Here is a 20,348-nt window from a genome sequence, read left to right as displayed (position 1 = left end):
ACAATATCTTGCCCTACATTTACTTTTACAATATAGAAAAGGAAAAGCTCTCTATACTTCCTTTACAGGATAGAAGATCTATGCTGCCCCTACCATCCAGCCGTCGAATTTTGATCAAGAGAGTCATTCACCGTTTGATTTTAGATCTGACGTCTCAAAGTATTTTATTTTTTGTTTTTTTATACAAATTGTTTGAATATGAAATTGGTGTATGCCATCTTCTCATTGGGGCACCTGTAAAAAATATTAAAAATAAATTTTCGTTAAAATATAATGACCAAAATACCTCTTGAAACTTTGAGAGGTATTTTGATTATTTTATTTTATTAAAAATATTTATTTCAATATTTTGCGCTAATCCGAGTTTAATAAAGGATTGGCATCCAAAATTGGGTATCAAGATAATTTACACAAAAAAATTAAAAATAAAATAATATAGAAACATGACATTGTGATTGAGATAATCTTAACCCTCCATTTCGAATGGAAGGTTGGATATGGGGAAGTATATAAGTTTTATTCCTTAGGGGAAGCATAGAAAGTTTGCCCAATAGAAAAAGGAGGATGGCGCAATGTTGTCCGAGGGACTAATTTCGAAGTATGATCCCGCGGAGTACAATACACTACCATATATATGGAATGGTTTTGCACAATATACTACCATATATATGGAATGGTTTTGCTCTTTCTCCCGCTCGCCCTTCGCAGCACACCTCTCTTTAAATCGCAGGGGAGAGAGTCCGTGAATTCCTTTAGGTTGTCTCGTAAGCCACGTTTTTAGGGTCTCTCTTGGGTTTTCAGTTCACCATAGCTGCAAGGTTTTCATAGGGTTTCTTGATCAGCCATGGCGTGTGTATACATTCCTGTTCAAAACTCAGAGGAAGAGGTGAGAGTTGCTCTAGACCAGCTCCCAAGGGACGCTACTGATATCCTCGACATTCTCAAGGCTGAGCAAGCTCCGTTGGATCTATGGCTCATCATTGCCGTAAGTTCAAAATTCTGTGCAATTTTACTGTAATTTGTTCTATATTTCACAACAAATTATGACAGTTTTGACTTTTATCTCTGAGATTTAGATTTTATTTGGCTATTGTTGATTTTGATCCTTGACCAAATGCTTGCCGTGCTTTGGGAACCATCAAGATCCTGCAGAAAGTGTCAATTTTGTTACCTTTTAGTTATCTTTTATGTTTAGGCAAGTTTCTAGGTTTCAATACCTGAATGGCATGACCGTCTGTTCCTGACGATATATGATGGAGATTATGAAATAGATTCAAATTATGGTCAAGGTTTAAAAAACAGTCCGGCGCCCAAGACCGCTCAGGCCCCTGGGAGCCCACTGCCTAGGGACGCGGCCATTTTAGGAATTTTAGCGTCCCAGCGGAAGGGGTGAGAATTGTGAACTCAGATTTTGAACTATTGGACTAAAAAATTGAATCCGGATGCAAAGGTCAGATCCGAAGTGAAGTCTGGATCTGATCATGGTGTTGGTGGATCCGATTCGGATCCGAATCCAGATCCAATTTGTTTTTTTTTTAAATAGTAAATATGTATATAATTTTTTAACAGTATATCTATAATTTGGATCTAGATTCGGATCCGAATATCCAGGATCCGATTTGAACTCATATCCGACTCGGATCTGATGTTATACTATTTGGAGATCCGGATCTTATTGGATCCGGCCCTGATCCGATCTATTCACACTGCTACCCAGCGGCTGCCCCTGAGTGGGAGTTGGCCTTTTCATAAATTTTAGGGCAAAATGATTAATTTTGACCCAAAAGTATAAATATGTTATGAGTTTATTTTCAACTTACATTTAAAAAAATACGTCAATAAGATTTTAATTTCTTACGTATTTTTGGTAATATAAACTATGGAGAATTGGAGAGTTAGAGACTATCAAACTTTACTAGGAAGGAAATGTTACATAGTTTATTAGATTTTATGTATGAGATGGAACCGGATAGAAGGCCTTTTTGCTGTAGTTTTTACTTTTTACTTGAACAGCAATGATAAGCTAATGGTTAAGTATTCCAACTGTAATTAAAAGTTATAAAGGGATAGTTGTTGCATTCAGATAGATTCGGACGGAATGTATGGTTACTTGATGATTGAGTTTTACTTGATGATTGAGTTGGATTCTATGGAAATTAGGGACCCACTATCCATAATTGGCTGCATTGATTTTTCTAGGATGGAAATGTTGTGGTAGATGGTTTAGCAGTTTATGGCGTGAGTGGAAAGGACATGTATTTTGGAGGTTTTGTGTTTGAAAGCAGTTAGGGCCTCAGTTGTATATGATATTTTCTTGATTAAGTGTTTTGGCTTTCTTGTATACAGTTACTTTTTTTTTTTTCTTTGCTGTCTTTTCATTATTATTATTATTATTTTTTAAATATTTGGTTGATGCGAATGCAGCGTGAATACTTCAAACAAGGAAAGCTTGAACAATTTCGCCAAATCTTGGAGGAAGGTTCAAGTCCAGGTACTTTCATTTTCTTGAACAATTGTTTCAAGAAATTATTTGTTACTTGTTTACTGATATCTCCTACGTTCTCACTGATGTGCATATGTTTCTTACTCTTGTTTTGTTTTGGTCCACAGAAATTGATGAATATTACGCAGGAGTCACATATGAGCGAATCGCTATGCTTAATGCATTAGGTGCTTATTATTGCTACCTTGGGAAAATTGAAACCAAGCAAAGGGAAAAGGAAGATCATTTTATTTCTGCTACGCAATACTACAACAAAGCATCAAGGATTAATATGCATGAGCCTTCCACTTGGGTTGGAAAAGGTAAGTGTCTTCACCATAGCATATATTGGTTTACTTTACTGCACATAAAGATCAGAACTTTTTAAATACATGTTTGTTAGGAAGAACTATTCTGTATGATGGTAGTATTGCAATTGGATATCTATGACAAACCCCATCACCCTTCTTTCTTGCATTTTTATCTTTGGCCATTATATTCCATTCTCATTGCATTGAGAGCACTGAACCACACATTCTTTGAGGAGAGTACCCTTGTGCCTCTCATATCATATTGTTAAAAATGTCACTAATTACTTAACAAAGTTAAACAAAATTCCAAAGTATGGTGTAATATGTCTGGAGTCAGATTTGGTCCACAGTGCATGGGATGAAGCTAAGCAGGCTGTATGAACAGTGGCTTGGCCCTTTTCATTTGTAGCTAATTAAATCACTGTATTTGAAAAAGGAAAGAAATACCATATTTTTATGGTATTTTTTAATATAATGTGGTTATCAATAAGGCAATAAATAAAATAAACACTAACTGAATTGCCTACACCTTGGCAAAACAAATTTTTTGGATAGCCATTCATCATGATTGGAATTTGGCAGCCAGATGAGAGAACTGTTCTTTTGAACATTCTGGTTGTGCTAAATGGATATATGTGGGTGTTAATGATTTTAGGATTGAATGTCCACATAATGAACACTATTGATTTTAAATTATTAGATTTTGGACTTGGGTCTCTCCTGAGTTGATTCAGCTGGGATACTTCTTGAATCCTAAAAAGCATGCAGACTTGCTAGGGATTAAAATTGGGAAATTCCTGATGCACAATCTAGCCTTACCAAGTCCTCCCTCTATCTTGTGGAAAAAATATTGAAATTTCAAAGAGTATCCAACTGTTAAGTCCAGAAGTCTTATGAAGTTGAATCTAGACTGCATTAAGATCCTGCTGAATCCCAAGCCATATTAAAGCTTTGAAATGCCTTTTGTATTTTCCAATTCCAAAAAAGTTATTGAGCATTTAATGGATTGATAAAAACTTGGTGCACACCTGCCTGGAGGTCATGCGAAGCACAAAAGAAGAAAAAGACTTAAAAAAACAAAAAATGTTTAATAGATTGATAAAATCTTTAGGTTGTTTGCTGGAAGTTAACTCAATTTATAACATGTAATAAAAAAAAGAGCAGATATGCCTTGAGTGAGAATGCATAGTCAAGTAACACACGACACTTGAGAACGTATTTTCAAGATATGCTTGAGTGAGAATACATAACTAAGTGAAACAGAAGTGAATAAATCTTTATCTCTTATGTGTTCTTGCCAAAAGTCTCCATCATGTATGTTAATGTATTGCATAGCTTATGTTGATCTATCTATTGGTTTACATGTTGATTCAAACAGGCCAGCTTTTATTGGCGAAGGGTGATCTGGAGCAGGCGTCTAATGCATTCAAGATTGTATTGGATGGACAACCTGATAATATTCCAGCTCTTCTTGGTCAGGTATTGTGGTCCTCACTTTTCTCCTTTCCAAGAAATTTATTTTCTTTTTGTCAAAAAATTGTTATGTTTTTTTACTTTATCTAATTCAACCACACACGCACTATGCCAGGTTAAGATGGTTTCATGTTTGTTTCTTTTGTTTTGTCTTCATGGATGTCCCTTTCATTTTTGATCCATAGTTCCCTTACAGCAAATGTCCAGGGGTATTCACATTGCTTAACATGATGTTTGAGAAGCAATGATGCTTTGAACTCAGTTTATGGCATAGACAGTGTTGATTTTATTCTCTATGCCTACTTGTTATCAGGGATGACTTGGACTCTATAAGGTGACGTTAACGATGATAACATCAGTAAAGTAAACTTATGTGGCGGCTTTTCTGAAAAAATGTAAACTCATAAGGGGGGCTAACATTCACGAGCAAGATTTATCCTTGGGGCAACATTTAAAAAGCAGTTTTGCCATTGTTGGTTTATAGGTTGAGACGTGTCATTCTTGAGAGATGGTTTGTCTGGCCGATACACGCCTGCATATCTTGCTTCTTCATATCATCTTTTGCTTTGATCATGGGATGCATGAGATTCCGTGAATTCATATGTTAAAATTGTGAATGACATTGCAGTTTTTTTGAGCTGTCAGAAAAACATTTTTCTTTTCCTTTTCTTTAGTATTGCTATCATTTTTTTTTTGGACGGGGGTGGGGGGTTGATGAGTGGGAAAGTATTGGTACCCTTGATGTCACATTGTGGTTTCATGGCCTTGATCACCATGTCAAGAGCTCCATTACGATTTGAAGGATATTGTGTTGCAATCCTCCATCACTGTAATCAATCAAGTGAGTGCCCAATTCCCTTGATGACATGGAAGCACTTGGGTAAATAAGGTCTAACCATATGACTTATGCTTATGTGCTCTTAAAATTCTCATGGCCTGTAAGTAAATGTATCTAAAGCTATAGTTATGGAGGTTGGGACTCAGAATACTGGAGTATGTGATGTAGGTGGCGGCTGGAGCAATGGGAAGGCCGGCAAAAAAAAAAATTCTTTTTACCTGTGTTTCTCTATGTCTGGATGAGTTTAGAGGCTGCATTCACAGGGTAGTGAGGGACGTGCACATGTAGGTTTTGAATGGGTAATTTACAAGGGGAGCTGTTACATAAGCACTTTCCAAGAGTTTGGGTTATGGAGAGGTTATGAGTATGTAAAGCCTTTGATAGTTATCCTGAAGGTCTTGAGGGTGCTAATTTGATGCCACCCCTATGGTGAAACTTGGATGTGCCCCAGTTGGTGAAGTGGCTGGTGGTCATGGACATCTACTTAAGAATACCTAAAGGGAAGATAGATCTAGGAACTCCACTCATTTAGGTTGCTGTCTGTCAATGCATATGTTTTGTGTTTTTGTTTGGTAGTAAAGAAGGGAGTTTCTATGTGAGTTGAGGAATGTGGGGTACGGAATCAACCAGCCCTGGTTTTCTGGATTCTAATGGTCATGTTATAAAAACGAAATTCTTGGAATCAATAACGTTCACTATGGAGGTCTTTTATTGCCTAATATGTATAGATACATATAGAACAGAGGTGACAATGGCACCTTCCTTCAGTGTGGTAATTGTTTGTTCATTTGGGAGTTTATGTTGTGTTTATCTGATATTGTTGGGCTATGTCATTCATTCTTTGGGCTATTGGAGGTGCATGTAGAGATGGTATGGAATTAAAGAGTGCAATCTATGGTGGTCTTTTTTTTTTTGGCCTGTCTTTTGGAGAATATAGCAAAGAATTAAGAGAACTTCTAGAGCAAGGGAATGAGGGTTATTATAAATAGATGGTATAAAGGTGATAGACTTTCAGGAACTGTGGGTGAGACCCTTGGGTTGTGACAGGAATGGTCATCAAAGACGAGGCCTACAGTATTATGCAACCCTTCTCCTCTTTTTGTATCCCTCAGGTTAAATTTGATTCTTGCTCTCAAGGAATTCGGAGTATGTTGGCTTTAGGAATGTGATTGTAACGACTAGAAATAAAGTGCCATGCGGGGCCTTTGGGGTTTGCAGACTCTCTATGGTCTGAGGCCTAGGTTGAGATGTTTTCTGGTGGGTGAAGTGGGTCCCCCTAAAGGTGACTTTTTAAATATAACTAGCTGGAGCATAAGGGACTGCTCACTCCCATGGAAGCTTTGGAGGCTTTTTTGGGAAAACAATAGGCCTTTACTACCTAGTGTTTATACTGTTGGGGGGGCAGGGGAGGATGGGTATGTGTGTGTGTAAACTGTAAAACATAGATAGGTGTCTTTATTGTATTGTTTATATGCAAGTGTTGTTGGTTTAAAGACTTGCCCCTCTGTACTTTTTAACAGGGGCAACATTGTCATTACTTTCCATGTAGATTCTCTCCGCAATTTCTCTGTTTATGCCCCAATATTTTCATCCTCATATTTTCATATTGAACATGTAATTTTTATTGCCATATCATATTGAAAATATATGACTTCATATTTTGTATTATATGCTATCATTATGTGTAATGAAAATATTGGTGCTATGCGTTGATCGCTTGATATCTTTAATGGTACAATTTTCTGTTAATTAGCATTCGTTTGTTTTTTCCCCCCACCACCTGTTAGTGGTTTGTAATCTCTCTTGAGCATCTTTTCACTCGGATTCTTGGCTGATCTGTTTGTTTTTGCATTGTGAAAGTTTTTGTAGCATGAATCTGATGCTCAGTAGCCCCTGCCATTTTGTTACATTATTAAATATTTGTTATTAGCCACTTTGTACTATACAGTGAGCTGTTCAGATATCTCTGATCAGGTTTCTTATTATGATGCTTCACTTCATTAATTGCTAATTGGAGTTGTTGATATGTATAGCTTATATTTATGCCTAATTCATGGCAGGCATGTGTCAAGTTTAATAATGGGCGATATATGGAGTCATTGGAGTTATACAAGGTTTTCCTTCATTGCTCTCTTTTCTTTTATTCAGCTCCCTTAATTAATCTGGCCTCGTGGGCAAGTGATTTACTTGTCTTTATCACCTTTTGGTATCAAAGTGTTGGTTGTATATTTTTATAGATCCTGGACTTCACTTACCCTTTCTCTTAATTTGTGGCTGTTTCTGAAGAGGGCTTTGCGAGGAAATCCAAACTGCCCTGCTGCAGTAAGGCTTGGTTTAGGACTATGTCGGTACAAACTAGGGCAATTTGATAAAGCTCGACAAGCGTTTCAGCGTGTCTTACAGGTATCTGTTTGCTACATTTTATATATAGCATATTACTAAATAAGAAAAAGTATTTCACACATCATATCATTTGTTGGTGCACACATTTTCAAAGTCAAAATGTTGATGACATTATTTTGAGTTTATTTTTTTTTTCTTTTTGAAATTTTGCTTTTGCAGTTAGATCCAGAAAATGTTGAGGCTCTTGTGGCTCTTGGAGTTATGGATTTGCAAACCGATGAGGGTAAGTGGGTGATGTGATGCGTATCGAATCTGAGGCAGATTATGAATAGTAGTTCAAAGTACTATGTCCTTTCATCTCCTGTTTGAGCAATGGATGCAATTTGCCGTACTTTTTTTATTCAATTGTACCATTTATGGGCGGGTTTATATGCTGTCTTTCTCTTTTCTGATTGACGAGTTTATTTGATTTCTTAATAAGCTAATTGTTTCAACATTTCCAATCTGTGGTGTAGCCATTGCGATTCACAGCGGAATGGAGAAAATGCAAAGAGCTTTCGAGAGATACCCATATTGCGCTATGGCTTTGAATTATTTAGCGAATCATTTTTTCTTTACCGGGCAACACTTTCTAGTTGAGCAGTTGACAGAGACTGCACTTGCTTTGGGCGATCATGTTATGATGAAATCACACTCATACTACAACTTGGCTAGATCTTATCATAGCAAGGTTAAAAGTTAACTATTTCATTATCAAGTTGAACATATTTATATTGGTGCTTTTTCCTTTTGTCTTGGAAACAACGAGCATGTCTAAACCTAAACTGGGGGTCCTTTAGTTTAGTAAGATTTTTGCTTATTCTCTTTAATATTGCTTATGTAGGGTGACTATGAAAAAGCCGGACGATACTACATGGCATCTATCAAAGAATGTAACAGGCCTCAAGATTTTGTATTGCCTTATTATGGTCAGTGGCCATGTTATTTCATGTTATCTTCCCATGCATATATTTTATTGTGGTATTTTGATCTTCTCTGGTATATGTTTATATTAATAAGCAGTTTCATGGTGTGTATATGCTTTGAAAGGAGATTCTAGAATGTAATAGTCTGTTTTTAATAAACATTTACATTTTCAATCACCCATATATTATTCTCCCTGTACCTATAGTGTGGCTTTAGAGATGTGCCCTTTGGGTGAGTGATGGAAAATCCTCTAATCCGGCCCTTCTGGTTAGATGGTTGTTGAAGCTGAGTGGGAAACAGGGCTTGTTGGTTGATTACTATATCATATTCTTTTCTTGCCTGTACATCTCATGTACGGAGTGTCTATTTAGTATATTTTGGGCTTAGCTTTAGGATTCTATGATGGTGAGAGCTGGGACTAATGGCCGTTAATCTTTGTGTAAATAGTGTGCTTTGCTATGGTCCCTCTTGTTTCCTTCTATTATGTGGAGGATGTGGAAAGTGCATGGCAGTATATTTTCAACTGCGGATTGTACATACTTATTTTGTCACTGTCTTTTCCGTTTTATTAATATCTGGAGTCCTCTGTATGATTGTTGTTTTACTATTGATTATTTGCAATTCTTGGGGTTTTGTGACCTGCAGTCCTCTTTTGCATAGGCTACCTTGTGTTCATTATTTGGGGATCTGGGATCCTTCTAGCTTTGAGGGGGGATGTTTTTGGCCAATGAAGAATGGGTGTTTTTGTGTTGCGAAATGGCTGGGGGGAGGATAGCAAGCAATAAGTCACATAAGCATTGTCATGGCTTATAACCACTTGCAATTTGTTTATGCATGTGGAATAGATACATTATGGTATATTATTTGCATGCCAGAGTTATGTAATTTGGTCTGTTGGAGCTTGGCTCTACAATGGGCATACTGTTTACAACAATATCGCATGTAGGAAGTTCTATTGATTTTGGCATGCAGGAAAATATGCTTTATTAGAGTCTTCCTGTTTTTAATATTTCAGTTTTAAACTTCATGCGTTCCCAATAATCTTAGTTTTACCATCAAAATTCATTTAATGTTTGATGATGCCCTTTCAGCTTTTCGAAAATTGCCTGCGATTAACATTTCAGATTTCAATATCACCTAATTTTTTTAATCTGTAATTTTACCACCATCCTCATGAGGCTGTGGTTGATTTGGGATAGGGCTGGGACAAATTCAGTTGAAGTTGGGAGAGTTAAAAAGCGCTCTTTCAAATTTCGAAAAAGTTTTGGAGGTTTACCCAGAAAATTGTGAGAGTTTGAAGGTACTACAGAAAAATTTAGTTTTATGTTACGGTGCTTATTTTTTCTTTCGGTTTTGGTTGGTTTCCTCATGTTACTGATCTCATCATTTCTCTGCACTGGAAAGGCTGTTGGGCACATTCATGCTCAGCTTGGGCAGACAGAGAAGGCCTTGGATATTTTTCGGAAGGCAACAAGAATAGACCCTCGTGATGCACAGGTTACCCATCTGCTTTCATCTTTTAATCCCTGTATTATATCATTGAACTGCATTCATTTACATTTGATAGATACGGTAGGAATTTCATGTATGAGCTTCTCTCTCCAGTTGCCACTTTACGTTTCTGGCAGTTAAATGCCTGCACACACTTGAGAGCCAACTCCTTCAGATTTGTGGTTTTAGAGTAGGTTTATTTTTGGACAGCATGCCCACTTCATTTTCTGTTTCAACAGGCATTTCTTGAGCTGGGGGAATTGTTAGTGTCATCTGATACAGGTGCTGCACTGGATGCCCTGAGAACTGTAGGTGCCCCTTCTATGGTATTGGTTTTCCTTTTACTTATTTTGGGGGCTTATTTGTACTAGATGCCGTATTTTTTATTAAACGTCTTCCATGCTTCTTTAGGTTTTTCTCAATGGCTTATTTTTGGGTATTAAAGTACATTTTATAATGTAAACTGAATCAACAATTGGCGTTCCTTTTCTCCAGAATCACTTGATGGCAGTTGCACTTTAATAATGTGTTTCTCTTAGTAGTCATGGAATAAGCTCACTCTGGTGTGGTGTTTTAGCTGTTGGGAGCCTGCCTAGTCATAGGATGCACCATGTTCTTCTTTTAGTGTGCTTATTCTCTCTCTTACATGTTATTTTTCTTGCCTTGCTCAATTTTTTTGTAAATTATGTTTTACTTTTCCTAGTGATCAAGCTCTCGTCTTTCTTTAGATAATTTTATTTGTTTTCTTTTATGTTATTTTTGTTTTCTATATGCTCTGATATTTCCAAATTGATTAAGGGGGGAATGGCCCGAGGATTTTCCTATTCCGAACCAAAACAGTACTGGGAATATAAAAAGCAGCAATTGGCTAGAATTTTGATCCATATTTTTGATGGGGCTACCATAAATGTGGTTCCAATTAGTGTGTAAAAAATGGGTGACTTGGATTGGAATTAGGTGATCCTACTCGGAATTGGGGCGTCACCAGTTCCGGATGCCTACGAACTGGTGACTCACCCCAGTTTGCAGGAAATCGCTAGATTCACTGTGGTGAAGCAGGCTAATTTTTGCAAAAATCATGTGATTCCTATTTTTGTACCAATTTTTGGGGAATTGCCCAATTTTTACCTGGTCAACTATTGTTGTTTTTTTTCTTCTTTTTTACCCAAAACGTTCATGTTCCGCATCTTAATCCATATAAGGCTTATTTGAGCCATTTTACTCTCAACAAAAAACTTGATTCCTTTTTTTTGATAGATCTAGAAGATCCATATACCAATTTTAGCAAAGTCCCCCATTTGGAAGATAGGAAGTTCTGTAAATTGTTCGTTTCCATTTTGAACTCCAATCTCTCTAATTTTTTGTCGGATCATTTGAAGTTGTTTCAAAATTGATTCGAATCATATTGATTCAAATCTTATTAAAAAATTGTGAAAAGCAATGTGTATCAGCCTTTATACTCAACATAATATATAGCAAATGCTGAGATTAGCCCACTAGCTCATATGAACATATGAGCCTAATGGCCTAGATTGAATCTGGGCCGATTTGACAGTGACGACTTCATTTCGTGTTTGAATTTTAATTTTTTTTCTACGAATCTAAATTACTTGAAATTTCAGGCGTGTATTCTTCAGAAATAGGAGAATCTAATAAAAATATCAAAAAAATAATTTGTAAATTTTTTTTGACCAAAATACCCCTAAAACATTTCGGGAGTATTTTGGTCAATTTATTTTTTACGAATTAATTTTTAAATATTTTTATTAGGTGCGCCTTGATGAGAAGAATTGATGTCTAAAATTTCAAGTGACTTAGATTTGTAGAAAAAAAAATTTAAAATTCAAACATAAAATGAGGTCGTGATCGTCAGATCGGCCCAGATTTAATCTGGGCCATTGGGCTCATATGTTCATATGAGCCAGTGGGCTAATCTCACCATTTTCCTAATATATATATATATATATATATATATATATATATATATATGATTTTTGTGCCTAAAAATGTCTATAGCGAGGTGATATTAGGGTTTATGAACTTGGGATTTGAGATGCGTACCTCCTCTATGTTAGGGTTTAAGAAAGAAAAACTTATATTAAATTGAATAAAAATGAAAAATATATTGTATATTGCATGATTCTTTTTCTAGAGGAATCTGACACATCATGAGAAGTATGCATGGGTATTGGATTCTATGTCCATGTGTCTCAAGAATCCTCTCTTCAAGATTCTTGGAAATGGGGAATCCAGTCTTGTTCATGCCTTACCTTACCTATACCTGTGTCCAGCCATGTCCGAACTGTTAGTGAGTCTAGAGTGGAGATTCCATGCAACACAGTCTCTTCTCTAGTGTGCATCTGTTGGTTGTGCTTACAATGTTAAATGCTTCTTGTCTTTTTCCAGTTCTTTGACTTGTAATCGTTTGGCAGGCACGCGGCCTTCTAAAAAAAGGAGGCGAAGAAGTATCAGTCGAACTGCTCAACAATATTGGTGTCCTACATTTCGAAAGGGGGGAGTTTGAGGTTTGCAACTTTGGAAACTAATATTCTTCTTTACTGGATTTGCTTCAAGGTGCGTATTGGATTTGGATTTAGCTGCGGTACATCTGGTTGACTTCGCCCTTCTTTTGTTTTTCCTTAGTTGGCTGATCAAACATTTAAGGAGGCACTGGGTGAAGGCATTTGGCTCTCTTTCATGGATGGAAAGATATATCCTCCCAGTGTGGATGCTAGAGCATTTGCTATGCAGTACAAGGATTTTTCATTTTTCCAAAAGCTGGAAGAAGATGGCACACCTTTGGAATTGCCATGGGATAAAGTCACAGCACTATTTAATCAAGCCAGACTGCTTGAGCAATTGCATGACACTGAAAAAGCATGTCTCTTGTACAAGCTAATCTTGTTCAAGGTCTCTTTCTCTGCCCCCTGCATATAAGAGATCAACTATTTTGTCCAGGGAAATTTCTCAAAATGCATATAAGAGATCAACTATTTTGTCCAGGGAAATTTCTCAAAATGCATATAAGAGATCAACTATTTTGTCCAGGGAAATTTCTCAAAATGCATATAAGAGATCAACTATTAAACGCTCACCCTGATTTTCTGATTTAATTTCAACATACCCATCAAAATACACACGACCATTAATTGGAATTTTTATTTTATTTTTTGTTTGCATCTGTTGACTTTCATGAGTTGAGGTAGTTGAAGAAGGTAAACTGTTAAATTGTTGAATGGTTATGTTTATTTTGATAAATTTCCATTTTTTCTATTGATGGAGATGCTAGAATGCTTCTTTTCAAGTATACATTTTCTGAATACAGTTTATTAAGTAATCAGGTACTGGTGATGGAATTTGGGGAGAGAGTCTCACTATGTACTAAAATTTAAAGTGAAAACTGAGAGGTGTTTAAGGGGTGGTATTACAGCTTTTTTCTTTTTGTATGGTGCTTGGTAACTAATGTGCTTGTGTTGTATTTTCAGTTTCCTGATTATGGGGATGCATATCTGCGGCTTGCTGCCATTTCCAAATCTCGAAATAATATTCGGATGAGCATTGAATTGGTAATATATCTATTGCGTGTGAACTATTTAAAAAAAAAAAAGAAAAGAAAAAAAGAAATGAAAAAACGAAAAGAAAAAAAGAACAGAAAAAAAACGAAAAGAAAATATATTACTGGTCTAACATATTTGGCACAGTTGCCTTGCCTTATCTGAACCAGGTTTATTGCTATATCCTGATCCTGATCAGATGCTTTTCTTGTTTGCAGATTGGTGATGCACTTAAAGTGAACGAAAAGTGTCCAGAGGCTTTATCAATGCTTGGGAGCCTGGAGCTTAAAGGTGATGACTGGTTTAAGGCAAAAGAGACTTTCAAGGCTGCTCGAGAAGCAACAGATGGAAGAGATTCTTATGCAACCCTTTCTCTGGTGTGAACTTATTGGAAAATAAACTCTTCCTTTCGTGTACACATTTCATGTTGTTTATTGTTTGTATCTGGAACCATACTTTCCTGTCCACTTGACATTTCCTTATGTTGTTATCCATCTCTTTGGAATGTTGGTGCTGTTTATTCTCGTATGTTTCATTTTTGTATGTTACTGATGGATGTTTTATATGTTAGATTGTGGGTGTTGCGTTTGTTATGCTTTATGCATGTTTTTTCTCTGATAACTGACCGTTCATTGCAAATAATCTTAGGGAAACTGGAACTACTTTGCTGCTGTTCGTAATGAAAAAAAGGAGCCTAAGTTGGAGGCAGCGCATCTTGAAAAGGCTAGGGAGTTATATGGAAAAGTAAGGGAACATATTTTTTTCCCCCTCTTTTTTATTCTCTTTAAAGGTCTAGTACAAGCTATTGTTGTTACTTGTTCACTATTTCCATGGTCTACCTTTCGTTTATGTATTGGAAATGTAGAGCGCTGTTTATGGTCCGAGTTCTCACTCTTTGAATCGGACCATGAATGGTTGAGCTGCATTCGTTGGTCCTCCTTTGCTAGAAAGAATTTTTTTCTTTGAGAAAACTTGAACTTTCAAACATACAGATAATCTGTTGAGCCAACTGTGGCTCTCTCCCTTATATATATCGGACAAATTTGTAGCCAAGCATTCAAAATTTTAGGATTTTATGTGACGTAATGTGTATATTCCAGAAATGGAATGTCAACTCTGCATTCAGTCCATACCAAGTCAGACTCATGTGACTTGCGAGGTGCAAGATTCACTCCTGGACTGCATGAATCAGTGATTAATGTAAACAATTTTTTTGAGATGTTCTTAGTAATTTGTTTAGTTCCACACTAGTTTTTATTTAGTCAGAATAAGATAATTCTTGCACCATTTAGTGATGGTTTTGGACTGAAACTGCTTGTGAATAGGGTTTTTGTATTAGCTATCAAGTGACCTGGATGGAGCTAAATCTATCATGGAAAAAGTTGAAAGAAAGTTTCTTTTACATAGAAAAATTCAGTTTTTTGCTTCTCTTTCCACTTGGTCTCCATCATTTATGCTCCTATTGTTACACACTCGCAAACTGAAATCCAATTAACCATCGCTGTGAATTTCTTCATGGCAGTAATCATGACCTACAATTTTACATGTGTATTATGGGTAGCCTAATATTGAATTGTCTGTCTTCATTAGGTTTTGATGCAAAGACCTGGTAGTTTATATGCTGCCAATGGTGCTGGAGTTGTCCTTGCAGAGAAAGGTCATTTTGATGTCTCAAAGGACATATTTACACAGGTCATACTGGTGTTCTCTTAAGTCATTTGATTCTTTTTGAAATGGATTTTATATGTAATTTAGTCTTCAAATGAAATTCAGGTGCAAGAAGCAGCAACGGGTAGCATTTTTGTTCAGATGCCAGATGTATGGGTAAATCTGGCACATGTTTATTTTGCTCAAGGCCAGTTTGCCTTGGCTGTGAAAATGGTAATCTTATAATCTTTGTTTGTCTTGGCTGTATGTCTTGTGAGTGTTTTATTTGTAATTATGAATTTACATATATCGGGAAAAAAAAAGAAGCATGCATTCATATTTTTATTGTTTGCAGTATCAAAATTGCCTGCGAAAGTTTTACCATAACACCGACACCCAAGTTCTTCTGTACCTTGCTCGCACTCATTATGAAGCTGAACAATGGCAAGACTGCAAGAAAACTTTGCTTAGAGCAATTCATTTGCAGCCTTCAAATTATATGCTTCGCTTTGATGCTGGTGTGGCATTGCAGAAGTTCTCAGCTTCTACTCTACAAAAGACTAAGAGGACTGCTGATGAGGTATATTATGTTGGAAAGTAATACTTACTGGTGACTATAAAACTCATGTTCAATTGAGAAGTCACGAGCCACTTGCCTTGTTTTATAAATGAAAACTGGGATATACCTGAGTTGCTGGTTGTCAATAATGTTTTATGTTGCAAAAATGGGCGATTTTCTAATGCAGTGAATGTGCTTATTAGTTGATGACTGTTTTGGTGTGAATCCCATCGCAAACACTTTTTTTTGAAGTTCACCAATTTGGCAAACTTGCTAGTTTTTTTTTGAGTTAACCATTTAACACTGGTTCGATGTGGTTTTGGTGGTGACGGAGTCAACAGCCGAGTTGGGGTTTTGAACATTGATAGTTACCATCTCATATAGTTTATCTGATGATCGTGATTGAGTGGGATGTGACCTCAGTGGTGGGTTCCACTCCATCACCATCAATCATCCCAATGGATGGTGATAATCCCATGGGAATAGGGCTTTTGTAGTCCATTAGATTGTCAGAACACCTTCCCTTTTGAATAAATTAATTCATTAACAATGCACTCAGCGGAAAAAGGTGATTGCCTAAAACCTTTATTGATGTTGTCAGGTTCGTTTGGCGGTGGCAGAACTGAAAAATGCATTGAGAGTATTTAGTCAACTCTCTGTAGCAACTGGCCATCACTGCCATGGGTTTGATGAGAAGAAGATAGAGACTCATGTTGGATATTGCAAACATTTACTCGATGCTGCTAAGGTTCATTGTGAGGCAGCGGAGCGTGAAGAGCAGCAGATTCGCCAGAAACTAGAGGTTGCTCGTCAGCTTGTCTTAGCTGAGGAAGCCCGCCGAAAAGCTGAGGAACAAAGAAAATTTCAGGTCTATTGTTCGAAGGGATAGTGAATTATAAATCTATCTACTATGGAAAAATTTATAGTCCATGCATGATCAATCCATTATTGTCCACTTGGATGATGGTCCATGATGGTGGAACAACTGGAAAAGTGCATCACAACAGTGGTGGACTCCACTCCCTCACTGTTTGTTTCAATTGATCATATGGACTAGATAAATGTTTTTTGTTAATTATAATATCAGAGGGTTTGTCTTTTGGTAAAGTTTCAAGTGAATATGGTGCATTAGATGCATACTTCCATTGTATGCTCATTCCCTTCAATGGTGAGCAGATGGAGAGGAGAAAGCAAGAGGATGAGCTGAAGCAAGTGATGCAGCAGGAGGAACAGTTTGAGCGTGTGAAGGTTGGGCATGGTTCCTACTCCTCTTCAATGTTAACTTTTTACATGATTGAAATCTTTTTGGAAAGAAAAAGAACTAGGATGCAAGAGTTTGGGTTAATTTTATATATAAAACCTATCCAGAATCTCGAACAGATGTTCAGCAGGTTGTCATTGGCTTCTTTAGTGTGGTGTTCATGTTTCTTACTATAATCAAGTGCATGACTTCATCCTTTTGCCTACTACTACGATGAGAAATCAATGTCTGTTTATATATTTGTTTTAGGATACGAAATCAGACTTTTCTTTTAGTTCTAGAATAAAAATCTCGTGTTGATGTGGTCATGTGATAATTAAAGTGCTTCTTCGAAAAACTTCCCTTTCTTCTCTTTCCTCTAATGGTTAAAATTCGATATGGACTTATATTCTTATTTTAAATGCAACCAAATGCAGTGAAGTGATCCGGATAAAAGTGCTTGTTGTGTTTTCTTTCCTGGCCTTCTTCATTTCATGTTATATTTTCCCTGTTTCAGTTTCCGTTTAACAAATTCTAGATTTTTTTTTTTGCTTGAAAATATATACTATAATCAATGGACTATGGCATATTCGTGGTCTATTATTGGGGCCATCTTCGTCCAATGAAATCATGGACATCGATGGGGGAGAGAGTGAGACACTTTGGTGGTTCTCATTTTCATCATTTCATTCAATGGTGATGGGCCCGATGGTTTTACATAGTCTAATCTAACAGATCATAGCGAATTTTCCCTACATTTTAGTTGGAATATTGTTGAAGACTTGGTGGTTCTGCAGGAACTATGGAGGAGTAAGCGTAAAGACCGACCCCATGCCGAAGATGAAGAGGAGGGTGGGCATGGAGAGAAGAAAAAGAAGAAAGAGAAAAAGCGGAGAAAGAAGGACAAGCATAACAAGTCACTTGCTGAAATAGAGGAGCAAGAAGCTGACATGGAAGAACCTGAGGAGATGGAGGAAGATGACGCAAACATGCTCAATGAGAAAGAGGAAGATGGGGAGAATGCTCAAGATGCCTTGGCTGCTGCTGGCCTTGAAGATTTTGACGATGAAGAAGAAATGGTAAATTTCCTCTCTCTAGGCTTTTCTTTTTGAATCATTTTCTTCCCTCTACACCATCTTAGAATGGTAAATACTTTGATATCATTCTTCCATTATTTATCTGATCTTCTGAGAAAGTTAGAAAATTCTGAACATTCATATTTTTGAAAGAAGAGTTTCAGCTTCTTAATGAAGCACTACACGGGTACTTTTGCAAAGTACATTGATACTTTTTGACATTCTGACATTCTCTCTTCTTTTCAAACTACGTGAGAAACACATATTTTCTTTTTGTAATTGCAACCCTGTTTTGCTTTATTTCGTCATGTTTTTGTTTTCTCCTTCCTGTGATTTATTCGCATCTGCATTCTTTTCTTTAGTCCTGTAACAGTTTTTGTGCCGTGGATGGAGGAGATATTCTTGTCTGTGTATTTAATTGTCTGTAGATGGTTGGGTTTTGCTCTTTTGTCATGTTGTACATCCATACTGGTAGCTTGGTAGATCCACTCCTGCCCCACCCCCTCCCCCTCCCCCTCCCCCTCCCCCTCGAGCATATAAAGGAGTGATAAGTCTATTTTAAATGACCCTTTTCATTAGACATTAGTAAAACTTAATATTTTTAAAGGTATCTTGGTTGCGTATGTTATAATGGTAGCTTGCTTGCTTCTGTGTGTGTGCGTGCTTGCCTGCCTCTGTGTGTGTGTGTGTGTGTGTCGGTTCTACCTGTATTAAGCCACAGTTAAGTCTAATGACATGTGACATTTAACTAGAGTAGGATCCTATGAAGAGAGATCTTATAGTAGGATGCCTATTAAGGGGGGCCATATAAAGTGGGAGTTTAGAGTGTAATCATTTCAATCTATACCTCTTCTTATACTTTCTTTGGAAATTTTAACTGGATGTATATAATAGGAAGTCTATTTGGAGCGAGAAACTCTCGCTTCAATGAAGATATTTATCCTTGTTCAATCTTATTAGGAGTAATGCTCTTGGATGCACATATACATAAGAAATTATCTCCTATTTTGAGGATCATTAACTTTTAGTGGACATATAAATCCATACTTTCCAATTTACAGGAAACTGTTTTTTGAAAAAGAATACATCTTTTACCATCTTATGATCGTAATCAGAAATTTACATTGGACCTGCCTATCTCTAGTTTATTATTAAACTCATTAAAACACTGAATGATAGTATTAGCTGATAAGCTAGTTTCAACTCTCACCCTCTCACACACATGCACACGTGCTCGCACACGCTTTGATCTGACTGATTTACCATGTCCTTTTACAATCTTGACTAAAAATCTTTTTGTTGATTTCCTCAATGAAGATGCAGAATGCTTCTGCCTCGAAGCCTTCTCGAAGGAAGCCAGCATGGTCTGAGTCCGATAATGATGAACCAATTGATAGGCCAGCAGCAATTGAGCAACCGCATTCTGATCAAGAGAGTGACAAAGAAATCCCATCTCATGAAAATGGAACCCAAGGGCTTGATGATGAAGAAGAGGACTGAGAAGTGTTTTTTTCTCAATTTTGGAACTTTTCTTTTTCTTTTTCGGTTGGGTTGGTTTTGAATTAATTTTAAGAGGTGAAACTCGTAAATGTACAGAAAGGAAGGCTGATAATGTTCAACATTTTAGAAGCTTGTATGTTGGAGTGGGGTTGGGAAATGTTAATATCTTATTTATTTGTAAAGGGCCTGTTATCATTGTAAAATAGCTTGGATGTTGGTTTTAATTCTGTAAATTAAATTTGGGTTATAGTTTTCAGTGATTTTTATCCATTGACCTCTCTCTCTCTCGATATATATATATATATACATTTCATTTTGCTATAAAAATTAAAACACTCATATTTGGTTTCTTAAAATCTGTCCTCCCATGTAACCAAAATTTTACTTTTCTTAGTATCGTTGCCATTTTTTTGTCTGAAAATTTGATTGAGCCTCAGGCTAAAGAAACAGATGCCTAAAATAAGGGAGACCATAAGTTACATTTTTGCAAGAGCAAGGGTGGGATGGCTGGAGGTTTGAGAAATTTAGGGTCAAGGAAGTGAATTGACCATGCTTCAAATGAGTTGCTTTTGGGTAGTCAAATATGATAACCATTTCTTCTCACGTGCAAGAGCTTTAAATGTGTATGTGCTGGCATAAATGTCAACACTGGAAGTTTGGAACAAATTCAAACTATTAACGCATATGGCCAAAACAAATTCAAACTCTTAACGCATATGGCCAAAAGGTTTTGCCACATGAAAATTAGTACTAATTCAAGCTATTCTCTCTCTCTCTAGTATGAAAATTGGGACAAATTTAAGCTCCCCTAGTCTCTCTCTCTCATGGACCTTTTTTTATGAGCTTTGAGCTCCCTAGTGGCAGGCAT

The 20,348-nt window shown here is 36.7% G+C and overlaps 1 protein-coding gene across 2 annotated transcripts; it reads left to right on the top strand.

Moving 5' to 3' along the window:
- The first annotated feature begins 697 nt into the window (after positions 1-697).
- On the top strand, positions 698-19,740 carry ELF8 (binding protein). Of its 2 annotated transcripts, none has more exons than XM_006849587.4 (24): positions 698-985; positions 2,425-2,491; positions 2,611-2,805; positions 4,172-4,272; positions 7,165-7,218; positions 7,391-7,507; positions 7,667-7,730; positions 7,963-8,177; positions 8,331-8,415; positions 9,613-9,713; positions 9,818-9,910; positions 10,144-10,212; positions 12,337-12,429; positions 12,548-12,814; positions 13,390-13,470; positions 13,677-13,835; positions 14,107-14,202; positions 15,049-15,150; positions 15,232-15,339; positions 15,461-15,685; positions 16,266-16,532; positions 16,841-16,912; positions 17,702-17,983; positions 19,298-19,740. In XM_006849587.4, exons 1-24 carry the CDS (start codon positions 845-847, stop codon positions 19,478-19,480), a joined length of 3,237 nt encoding a protein of 1,078 aa, XP_006849650.2. In that variant the 5' UTR covers positions 698-844; the 3' UTR covers positions 19,481-19,740. The 2 variants fall into 2 exon arrangements, with proteins under 2 accessions (XP_006849650.2, XP_020526128.2); XM_020670469.2 differs by having other exon boundaries at positions 10,144-10,230.
- The last annotated feature ends 608 nt before the right edge of the window (positions 19,741-20,348 follow it).

Source organism: Amborella trichopoda, chromosome 4 (genome assembly GCF_054954075.1).
Source record: "Amborella trichopoda isolate Santa Cruz 75 chromosome 4, AtrichopodaSantaCruz75HAP2 v2.0, whole genome shotgun sequence".
Classification (NCBI taxonomy): Eukaryota; Viridiplantae; Streptophyta; class Magnoliopsida; order Amborellales; family Amborellaceae; genus Amborella; species Amborella trichopoda.
The sequence above is the reverse complement of the archived record's forward strand: the minus strand, read 5'-3'. Positions and strand labels throughout refer to the sequence as shown.